Below are 12,705 nucleotides of genomic sequence, written 5' to 3'. Positions count from 1 at the left end.
GAGTGTAGTTGTTTTTTTTAATCAAATGTCAATAAATAAATAAATAAATAATGAATGAATGAATGCTGTTGTAAAAAGGGTCAAACATTCCTATGTGCTATCTTGTCTGTAAAGGAACAGTGGGAAGGTGGCAGACTTGTTAGCTATAAAGTAAGAGCCCAGCAGCAGTTTAAACAAGCTGGTGAAAGAAGCCAGCAAACTACAGTGATAGAATTTAATTTTAGTTACAAAATTTTTTGACTATAAAAATAGGTATAATTTTCAGTATGTCTTTTGTAATGAATATAGTTATGCATTCAGTAAGTCAGTGCAGGAAAATGACTACTACCATATTTATTTCAAACAATTAGCTATAAAATGACAAATTACAGTTTCATATAGTTAAGTATCAGATTGATATTGAAGAAGGGTGAACAGAACTGAGTGAGAATAGGGAAAATGACTTTTTTTGATGTGCAACAGTCATAAAATAACTTTATTTATTGTTCTTTTTCCTGAGTGAGAACAATGATATATGTTTTACCTCTCTGAGCTAACCCCCTCACTCATCACTATACTTGCGTATCCCTCCCTTTATCTTCATATCTTTGTAATTTCTCGCCTATATCTTCCCTGCACTCTATATCTTTTCTACAGAAGAGTTGAGGAGGTGAAGAGTAACAGAGCTTTGACAAGAACGTCACAAAAATAAACTTAACATATGGAGCTACATTCATTTTACCTGATGCTCTCTTGTTTCAACCATACATATAATATATAAGCACGTCAGTGTCTTTTTTTCATCTTTATAAGGCACTATTTTGTTTTCCCATTATTATTTTAAAATGATATATGCATTTTTCCATCACTACAGAATACAATGTAAAATTATTCATCTCAGCTAGAGTAAAATCACTTTATTTTTCTCTCAGCTATATTAATTCTACCATAAACAGAATAACATAGAAAGGCAGTATTAATCCTGACTAGTACAACAGTGGTTAGAATTTAAGGCTATAGTAATCTATTCACTCACAGAACACCTTACCTGAAGCAACACAAAGTATTAAGATACTGAGTCTGTAGAGAAATAAGTTTTGTCTGGCACCTTATTTTGAGACGTAATAGTGAAATTGGGCAACAGTAATATTCCAGTTTATTTTATATGACTATATGTACCATTTGGTCAACTGTAATCAGATGGCTGTTACAGTACTACAGAAAACTTTAGCTTCTGAATACTGTATTACTTCTGCCACTTTTTGTCATTGAGAAAACATGATCATGGGTAAACAGTGTGCACCACTGTGACCTATGACACACTCTGCACCATAACATTTGCAAGATGTTTTAATTTTTTCTGGGTATATTGTGTAAAGTATTCCATTAAACTCAAAGTGTTAAGAAACTCACTCATCACCTAGAAATGCCTTCAAAGACCTTATAGCCAGTGTAGCTTGATATAAACATTCTTTTACCCACCCAAACATTTAATTATTTCTTATTCCATTAAATTCAAAGTGTTAAGAAACACACTGATCACCTAGAAATGCCTTCAAAGAGCTTATAGCCAGTGTACCTTGACATAAACATTCTTTCACCCACCCAAACATCTAATTCTTTCTTAGTGTTCCATTTAATCAAAGTTCAATGTTTTAAGCAACATAAAGCATCATGCTCTGAATTCTTTGACAAGCACTATTGTCTCACCATTGCTAGTGAGTAATAATTGCCAAATATAGGCAATAGGAATATTTAAATTACTATTCAAGACTATGAACATTCAGAGAACAGCATAATGAATGTATTAATTCTGCACAAATGTGCTTATAAAAATAAATAACCATGATGAAGCAATACACAATAACACAGACTTTTTTAATTGACATACCTTTGTTACCTGAGAGTAAGATGTTACAGCTAAATATTAGTGAAACAATTTCTTCACTTTATTTTACATGTTTAAAAAGAATTTGGTGCACTGTTACCATGTGGAAATTGCAGTACCATTGAAAACCACATGATATGGATTGTTGCATTAATTTTGCCCCACAAATATGGTTGTGAACAATATGATTATGGAAAACTAACAGTGTTATGTTCTTGATTCTCATACAGACAGTTCTTTCTGGAAGCTAGCAGTAATAAGTAATAACAAAACATAGTCAATTGGAACGTTTCATTTAACTTTACATAAATGTTTATTAGTCAGTAAAAATACAGCATCTAGAAGCTGCATCAATTTTACCATGAAACTGTACTTGCAATAGGAATATTATTATATTTTATTTTCAATAATTGTGTTATTTCTCTCACTATCACCTGGTCCCAGCCCTACCATTCCATCACTCCATCATAATTGAATGTAGTACCATCACTTCAATGCAAGCCAGTGTTTGGCATTGTAAAATGCTCATTTCTTCTGTAACTAACTGCACCATTCAAAGGTTGGAAGTTCAGCTGTTACTAGAACCTTCTCCTCCCTGTTTAACATTGTCCCTCCTACTTATATTCTAAGAGGCTACTACCATTAATAAGTGGTCAGAGGAAGAGAAAGCTATTTGATGTTTAAGAAACAATAAAAACTGCCCCGCTTTGCAGTTGCAATCTAGAGCATAGGTAATGCTTTCATTAATCAAGATGTACAAAATTGAGTAATTTTGTTCTGATACTGTTTCGCTTTCATATATTTAAATTATTGTCCATACAGCTGTTCTAATTACATAATGTAATACTGCTAGCACAAACCTCCTTCTGTCACTGCTAGATGTCAGATTATCAAAAGATGCATCCTCCTAACCTAATTAAGGAAATACACAAACTCATAAAATTCCAGCCCGCAATGACATGCCTATATATGTCATTGTCAATACAGTGGCAGCCATTCCATCATCTACAAACAGTCATTTGAATGTAATAATTTTAAACAGAAATAAGATGGCACATTACCTGTTCCAATAAACATAACATCATACTGGCCGTCTTCCGCTTCCACACGGTCGACTACTATTTGTGAAAACTGGTAATTTACATCTGTTTTCAAGATAATTGGACGATTGCTGACAGGATAGATAGGATTGTACATTGCAGGATGACTTCTTGCAAATGTTATGACATCATCTGGAAGGTCTTTGGTGGAACCAAAACTACCAAAAGTATTACTAGGGCACTTTTAAGAGAAAAAGAAAAAAAACATTTAGTAATGCATAGCAAAGGCATTTACATTAACACAGGTGACTAAATCTGTAGGTTCATGAATTCTATGAAAAAGTTATTTAGAAAATACAGTAAAATACTAAGAATGCACTGGCTTTTACAACTAGCTTTTACAACTGAAAAGATTTTTTTACAACATTGCTGTTCATACCTTTTAAATAGCGTTTATTGAGAGACAGCATTTCTCTTTTATTTAGAAATATCTGTAGTTAGCTGAAGTGTTTGTGTGGTCTGCATTGCTATGAGTATCACTCATCTCTGCATTTAATTTTGATTTTAAGCTCTTTATTTGAGGTCTGATCACTTTTATTTTGTATCTTATTCTAGTATTACATTTGTTTCGTTTTAAGTTTTCTGTTCTGTTGGAGTTTTAAGAGTTATTGGCTAGGGTCAGTTAAATAAAGTTTCCAAAGAATTCCTTTGCAAATGTGAATAGCATCAGTTAAGTAGTGGGAGGAGCTGAGTGACAGCTTTGCTCCTTTATTTAGAAATATCTGTAGTTAGCTGAAGTGTTTGTGTGGTCTGCATTGCTCTGAGTATCACTCATCTCTGCATTTAATTTTGATTTGAAGCTCTTTATTTGGTTTTGTCAAAGGGAGATCATGCCTCTTAAATTTGGTTGACTTCTTTGAAACCGTCACCAAAGCCACGAGGGGAAGATGGTGCACACTGCCTACCTTGATGTAGCCAAAGCCTTTGACACTATTCCCCACTTGGACATAATAGATAAACTCTCCCAGCTAGGCATCATGTTTGTTACTAGATAGGTGGCTAACTGGCTCACTGATAGAACCCACTCAGTCAAAGTTGGGGACGCCACCTCTAGTAGTAGACCCGTAACGACCATTGTACCCTAAGGATCAGGCTTGGTGCCTCTACTGTTTGGGATATACTTTTCTGAGGTGCAAGCCAAAACCAGTGGTCTGTGGCTGACCAAGTTTGCAGATGACTGCAAACAAGGCACTGTCTTAAATTCCCCAAGTGATGTGAACATCCTCCAAGAGGGCCTTACCCAAAGTAATGACTGTTCCAGAAGCATGGCCTCAAACTGAATGCCAAGAAATGCATCATTAACCCCTTTGGGGAAAATGTCATCCCACTAATTATCACATTAATAACAATGTACTAAGTATGTAGTCAGATGTGACGGACGTGGGTACCCAGGTTGATAGCAACCTGACTTTTGACCACCATGTTACCTCCGTTGCTGTTTTATATATATATATATATATATATATATATATATATATATATATATATATATATATGCATATATAGAAAGTAAAATGTTTTATGATCAAAGTTCCACTCCATCTGCACAGAATCAGGCAGCACAAACTTCACAGCACCAAAACATGCAGTGTCAGAAACACAGTATGATGAATTGCTGGACTTGCTCCTCTACCTTTGGGACCCATGTTAACACTTCTTCCTGGTTCTGGAGCAATCTATCATTTAGGATTCTGTGTTTTATGTGTTTTAATGCTGCTTGTTTGGGTGCTCTGAAGTCGGTGTTGCCTGATTCTGTGCAGGTAATGTTTGGATTTGGATAGAAAACTTATTTCTAGATATCTATATCTATCAGTATATCTATATATATATATATATATATATATATATATATATATATATATATATATATATATATATATATATATATATATATTTAATATATACTATATCTGTATGCATACAAGAGTGAGCAACATTTTATCTAAGTCTCAATTTTGTCTAAACTCAAAATATCTAAAATTTAATCTCATTACATTTGATAGAAGAGTATAGTAGGATAAAGAGAATTAATGTCGGTATGGTTTAGGGTGTTAGGATAGTAAGAAATATGAGGCAAATTAGTCTAAAGCACCATTTGCACCTTGCTAATGCCCACCAACCTACCCACAAATTTTTGTTTGTGCATTGATTCACTGTGTGTGTACTGTTTTCTCATTCCTCTACAGTTCTGTGATTGGCGACATAGTATATTTACACAAGGGGAGCATGGTGGGCAAAGTCCCTGCATGGGAGGTGAAGGAAGGGCTTGCCTCATTCAATAAAAAAAAAATTTGGAGTATTATTTGCAGTATAAGGAATTTTAGATAAAATGTAATTTGATTACATGTGTTTTATGTTAAAATGTTAGATGCTTTATGATTAAATGAATTGTTTTTAGATGTAACATAATATACCCATATCGATCTATTGATACACATACATATATAATATGTATATATATATATATATATATATATGTAATATATATATATATGTGTATATATATATATATATATATATATATATATTATATATATATATATGTATGTGTGTGTGTGTGTGTGTGTATCTATATGGACAAAAATACAGCCACTAGAACACTTCTGCTTCTTCATGCATGTTTTCAGAATTTGGTCATAAACTCCATCTATTCTGCTTCAAATATAAAAATAAAAAAAAAAATAAGAAAAAAAACTGTGACCCACATGTCCAAATGAATGATTCATAATAGTTACCAAGAAGGGCATATGACTATTCTGTCTCTCATTCACAGATGCATAAAGTACTTAAGTTTTATGGCACAGTGGTTTATAAGTTTCATGGCACTGTGGTTTGTTAACTATCTATATAACAGATCAGGTAAGATCCTTGCCTAGGACAATTCAGTTGTTTCTCTACTGTAACTAACTGTTAGCCCATTAATGTTCACTGTATTTATTAATACCATCTTTCTCAGGATTTCAACTATAAATGCTGTATGCTGACCACATTGCTATATTTAGTCATGGTCAGCTAGCTATATTTGTGTGTGACGATACATAGGTTCATAGGTTCATACTAGGCTATCTGCCCAAGGGCATTTATAAGCCTAGCCCATAGTTATGTGGCTTTCGCCACCCCTTTAGTTTGAATAAAAACTATGCCTATCATTTTTCTGTGCCTCTGTCAAGCAGTGACACTGAAGTAATCCCTGGGGTATATCTGCGATCTCCCATCCATTGGTCAAGATTCCTCTTGAACAAGGCCAGCGAGGTGCTCTGCCTCACATGTACTGGGATTTTGTTCCACAGCATAGGGAGTCTCTGGGTGATGAATCTGTCCCTTCAGCACGTTCTATTTATAACCGTGTCAAGGTTTAAGTCTCCGCCCTTGTGGTTCTGAGGGATCTAGATTTTTGTGGTGAAGCATATTCATCAAATCTGGGTTTGACATGGCCTTATATGTCAGGCACAGGTCACCTCTGAGCAAGCGGTATGAGACTGAATAGAGCTGGAGTTCTTTCAGTCGGGCAGCATAAGACATATTTTTGAGACCCTTTATCCTTTTGGTGAGGAACTTTTGGGGCCTTTCAAGCTGCATCAGGTGTCTGGTCAGATACATTCGAACGGGGCATTGTACTCAATCATAGGTCTAATGAGTGATGAGTACAGGGGACGATGACCTCCCTTGATCTAGATGTGAATCCCTTCATGATCAGGTGGGCGATATAGAAGGTTTTCCTAACTACTTTAGCAACATGAGTGTCAAGCGAAGGCTACTGTCAACTTGGGTCCCCAGATCCCTGATGACTTTTCTGTGCTCAGCGGACTGCCACCTATATGGTAGCCAGGGGTAACCTTGTGTTTCCCGACGGGTATGAGTATGCATGTTTGGGTGTTTAACTTCAGGCCATGGCTCTGGCACCAGTTATCCGTTTCTGTGAGGCCCTTCTGGAGGATATCTGTGTCAGATGTGTTTTCGACTATGGCCCAGTTTGCAGTCATCTGCAAACTTTGTCAGCCATAACCCTCCTGTGTTTGCTTGTACTTCAGAAAAGTAGATGCCGAACAAGAGTGGACCCAGGACTGAGCCCTGTGGGACACCACTTGTGACAGGCTTTGAGTCTGACATGGCTCCAGCAACTCTGACCCTGTGGGTTCTGTCACTTAGCCAGTTTGCAACCCATCTTGTGATGTATGGGTTTACATTCAAGCTGATGAGTTTTTCGATGATACCTGAGTGGGGTATTGTGTCAAGGCCTTTGCCAGGTCGAGGTAGGCTGTATGGACTGCCTTTCCCTCATCAATGGCCTTGGTGACTGTCTTGAAAAAGTCAACCAAGTTTAAGAGGCAGGATCTGCCTTTGACAAAGCCAAACTGGGTTGGATCCAAAGTCTGCAAGTTCCCTATGTCTTTATTTATGAGTTCCATTATGATCCTCTCCATGGCTTTGCAGATAAGGCTTGTCAAGCTAATGGGGCGGTAATTTCCGGGTCTGTGGAGGCACCGCCCTTATGAAGTGGGACCACAGTTGCCGTGCGCCACTCCTTGGGTACGTATCCTGAGGTGAGGCTAAGATTAAACAGCTGTCCTAACTGTGGGTTTAATTCCTCGTTGAGTTCATGAAGCACACAGCCGGGGACACCATCCGGTCCCATGGATGCTGTGTTTTTGCCTTAGTGAGGGCAGTTCTCACCTGGGCGTTGGAGATGTTTGGGGGGGCTACAATCCTCTGGAATAGATATCTCTCCTTTTGGGGGGGAGGGGAGTTTGCACTGAACCTGTCAGCCAGTATGTTAGCAATGTGTGTAGGTTCAGTAATTTTCACATCATTTTGAACTAATTCTGAGCATATCTGGGAGTTTCCTCCTAGGTTTCTAACATAGCTAAAGAAGGCCTTATGATTGTCTTTAGAGTCTTTGGCGATTTTTCTCTCAAAATTTGCCTTGGATGATTTTATGAGAGCTCTTAGTTTTTACTTATAATGATCAAAGGTGTCTTACCTTTCAAGGATTTTGCTCTATCTTGTAGTAGCTTCCTCCTTTTGTTGTAGAGCTTGTTTATGGCTGGGGTCCACCAGACTGGACGCTTGCCTTTGGTACAGAGAGTCTTAGTTTTGTTTGGGATTGCCTGATCCATGCAGTCCTGTAGGTGCTGGTAGAAGGCATTTGTAAGTGATTCAGCGGTTTGAGTAATGTTTACCACTGGCTCAGGGGCCTTAAAGGAGACCACACTAGTTTTTAGAAGTGTGAAATCGGCTTTTGAGAAGTTTTTCACTGTGGTCTTTTTGTTTCAGGTGGGGGGATGAGGACCTCCAGCGAGATTAGTTTATGATCTGATCTCACCAGTGAGGGGTATACTTCGGTGTTGAACATTTTGATCCCATGTTTGTGATGATGAGATCAAGTATGTTTTCTCCTCTTGTGGGGATGGTGACTAGTTGTTCCATGGCATTTGAGTTTATGAACTCCAGGAATCTTTGGGTTAGAGTGTTCGGGCTTGAGTAGTGTTCCCAGTCTATATTAGGGTAGTTGAAGTCACCTAGTATGATGGTGTTTGGAGATACATTTATCCCCTCCAATGTTTTCAGGAAGGCCATGTGAGTTTCCTGAGTTTGAGAGGGTGGCCTGTAACATGCTACAAATTGCAGAGCAGTCTTGCCTATGGTTAATTGCACCTGGATGGTCTCCGATGCATCGTGCGTTGCCACCAACCTTGAGGTGTGGGTGTCCTTTATGAATATGGACACCAAGGCCTCCTTTCTTGGTGTTGTCCGGATTTTGGGGCCGGAACGCATGATATGAGGTGAAACCTGTTATTGCTGGGGTGCTCTCAGGAGCCTTGAACCAGGTTTCTGTCACAGCACAGACATCGATGTTCTCCATATTGAGAAGGGCCTCGAGTGCGTGCATCTTGAGATTGAGACTTCTGGCATTGAGCAGCATTACCCTTAGTTTTTTCCTTTTTGGTGTTCTAGGGTGGTAGGTTTAGAATTTGAGCCTTGCCTAAAAAAGGCACTATGGGGGTGGCAAGAGCCTTTGCCAATATCCGGAAGCCCAGGGGTGACAGGTGCAAGCCGTCCCTTGCGAAGCAGCTTGGCTTGTCCAGCATGTCATCCCAGGCAGACAGACATTGGATCCCCTTTGAATGACACCAGAATTTAAGCCAATTATTAAAGCTGATCATCTTATCACTGTATTGTGGCATCATTCTAGGTGAAGGTAGGATACTGCTCAAGGTCAGGGTCATACCTGCCTGGGCTACATAATCAGAGAGCTCCTCGATGTCCCTTTTCATGTAGTCCAAGGAGGTACGTCTCAGGTACAAAGCTCTTGCATGTTCCTGTGAGTGCATTTTGTTACAGGTAACCCATTATCAACGTCATAAAAGCCAAAGTATGTTTTTGGTGCCACTGCTAAAATAATTGGAATCCTAGTAATTTGCTTCATCATGGACTGTGGGATCAGTGCAGTGGGCCATCTCCTCAGTCGAGGTATATGCTAAAGAGACATTCTAGGGGAGAACTGGAAACATTCTGGAAGCTGTACGATGTTGGTAATACTTACAATGCCCAATCTTTCTCTCATTTCACATTGAAAACATCCAATAAAAACTCTTAACAATGCACGGTGCATTTTTCTTGCTATTGAAGTTTACCTCATATTTGGTAAAGCAGTACTCATATCAAAATACAGAACATGCACTTTCTTGTGCTAATTATCTCTGAAACTAGTGCATCTGCAATTCATAACATTTAAAAAAAATTTCTAGTTGTGCAATCTCTTAAAGAACAGTACAGCTCCATATTTCATAAAGCTGTCTGGCCTCCATTTCAGTTATGGGCTACTTTGATTGTACCCTTATCTGCACAGTGTTGCTATTTAAACTGTCTTTCTCTTAGGATATCCGTTCTGTCATAGTGATTTTTCACTAGAGTCCTTTACTTCACAGCTGTTGAGCTCATACATTAATAATTCATCTGGTCCAGTAATTAATACCATCAGGAATTTCATCTTAATGTGGAACTCTATTCCTGATAATAATCTTTCAAACTTACTACTAGAAAAAAAAAAGAGAAGAAAAAAAGACTACACCTCAGCTGTTAATTTCAATGTAATATTAATGTATAACATGGACTTAAACATACCTGACACCCCACTTAAGTACCCTCTTTTTAAAGCAGGTTTATTGGTTTTAGTAACTTAATGCTAAGATATATTAATGTATAAATATTATATTATAAACATTTAGACTCACTCATGCGTATACCAAAATGTTACTCGAGTGCAAATCTCTTTACTTCAGAGCCCACAAAAGGAAAGTCAAGCAATGCCCATGTATTAAAGTCAGAAATCAATTTTGCAACACTTTTATTGGTTATGACCGAGGCATACACTACACAGTCCCAACTTCTACATTTCCTCACTGTTAAAAGAAAAACGGACTAAATCTAAATGCAATTTAGAGATCTTGTTGCAGCCAGTCAGCCTGCTTTTCCTGGTTCCAGTGAGGTCATACTATAGGACACAATTCTGTCTGCAGCTATAATTTCTTAAAATATTATTCCATGTACTTACTGTTCCAGGTCGTGGATATGGCACTCTTCCTTGGAATGGTACCCACTGGTAATTAGGTCCATCTCTGTGTGCATATGGGCCAAGAAACACCCTTCTGATATCTGCCATATTGTAGATGCACACTGCTGATCCTTTAAAGATGTTGCTAGGAAAAGGAAAGCCAATTTCTTTAGTTTATTAAATAACAGACTTCATTAATGGAAACTATTTACTGCTGAATAGGTTAGCAGTTATAAACTGGAATGAATACTGATTTCTAGTCTGGGAAAATGTAATGAAACATTACTATCCCTTTACTGTTAAGTAAAAAATGAACTTTAATGAAAATAGCTACAATTGAAAATAATTCTGTTATATTAATGCATAAGACAGAGACATACTTTTCTATAATATTAAGATACTGACAAAAACACAAGTGGTTTTATTCAGCTTTGCTGTCATTGATATATATATATATATATATATATTATATATATAAATATATATATATACATATGTGTATGTATATATATATATATATATATATATATATATATATATATATATATATATATACATATATATATATATACATATATATATATATATATATATATATACATATGTATATATATATATATATATGGGTCTACTGCATTCGCCCTAACGTCCGATTGACCGACACCCATTTGCCCGACACCAAATGAATGAAATTTCATTTGACCGAAAATTCATTTGACCGACACTTCATTTGAACAAGTATTATTGGCAAGTAAATGGGATATGCCCCCTTCCCCACTGTAGTGCGACCCTGGAGTTAGAATATATAGTTAGGGGGTGTGTGGGGGCAAAGCCCCCCACTTAATTTCTTATTATATTGTTTAGTTTTTCCTTTAATATTGTTTAGTAAAACAAAAGTAAGTGGGGGGCTCGCCCCCACACCCCTCATTGTGGGGGGCTGTGCCCCCACACCCCCCTAACTATATATTCTAACTCCAGGGTTGCACTACAGTGGGGAAGGGGGCATATCCCATTTATTTGCCAATAATACTTGTCGGTCAAATGAATTTTCGGTCAAATGAAATTTCGGTCAAACGGGGTCGGGCAAATGGGTGTCGGTCAATCGGAAGTTAGGGTAAATGAAGTAGATTCATATATATATATATATATATATATATATATATATATATATATATATATATTTATATTTTACATATATATATATATAGAGAGAGAGAGTGCGAGCAAAAAACAGGAAGACTACCACTTAAATGTTGTGCTGTATGAAAACCAAATAATGAAAAAAGTCAGCACAGCTGCCACAACCAAGGTCACCAAATCAAAAGTGAAAAATACCAAGAAAGCTGATTAAAACCAGGAAATGACTCTTTAATAAAATACAAAGAGGATAAGCGCTTTCAGATCTCAAAAACAGTCCTTTTTCAGACCCATATTAAAACCAGACAACAAGCCACAATCTATATAAGGAACGAACCAATCAGTGTTAAAAATCAGAGCCAACACCTTTCATGAGTAACATGTCATTCATTGACAAATTTGACCAATCAGAGATGCCTACTCAGCCTCCTTCCTTTTCGGGATGATTTAAGTGGATAGTTCGTGTTATGCCCAGGAAACCTATCTGCCTAAAGTCTACCAATCCACGACATCTCCGTTAATTCAGTAATACTATTGATATCACCTCCTCTAACATCCGTCTTCATTACTTCAGGTACTTTAAAATAAAAACGATGTCCTGGGTGTTCCTGGATATGTTTCATAAGGGAGTTCTTCAGATCGGCTAACCTGATATCACTTAAGTGTTTGGAGACTCTTTGCTTTATTTGCCTGGTTGTCTTGCCCACATAGAAAGAGTCACATGAGTCACATGTGGCAAAATATATAACGTTCTTCATGGTGTAATCTGCATAAAAATCAAAAACATTTTTTCTTTAATATAGGATGTGTACAGTCTTGATCCATAGAAAGATATCTACAGGTTGTACATCTACAACAGGGATGGGTACCCTTGCAATTTGATATAATTGTAGCCTTCTTATCAGAGTTGTTGCATAAAATATGCTTTAAATTTCTGTTGTTCATAAAGACAAAGTGAGGTTTCTCTCTGACTAATCTCCTAAGATCCTCATCCAATGTAAGGATCTTCCAATTCATTCTTAAAGCATTGCAGACATATATACGAT

At 37.1% G+C, this 12,705-nt stretch overlaps 1 protein-coding gene across 1 annotated transcript in view; it reads right to left on the bottom strand.

Moving 5' to 3' along the window:
• Positions 1-12,705, bottom strand: part of SEMA3A (semaphorin 3A) — a 1,172,288-nt gene that overhangs the window by 234,082 nt on the left and 925,501 nt on the right. Inside the window, exons 10-11 of the mRNA XM_044088352.1 lie at positions 10,523-10,667; positions 2,929-3,148 (exon numbers count right to left, since the gene is read on the bottom strand). Coding sequence (XP_043944287.1) covers positions 2,929-3,148; positions 10,523-10,667 — 365 coding nt within the window. The remainder of the gene's footprint in view (positions 1-2,928; positions 3,149-10,522; positions 10,668-12,705) is intronic.

This window comes from Protopterus annectens, chromosome 11.part0 (assembly GCF_019279795.1).
Source record: "Protopterus annectens isolate FY-2018-M chromosome 11.part0, PAN1.0, whole genome shotgun sequence".
In the NCBI taxonomy this organism is placed as follows: domain Eukaryota; kingdom Metazoa; phylum Chordata; order Ceratodontiformes; family Protopteridae; genus Protopterus; species Protopterus annectens.
Note: the sequence above shows the minus strand (reverse complement) of the source record. Positions and strands in the feature narration are given on the sequence as shown.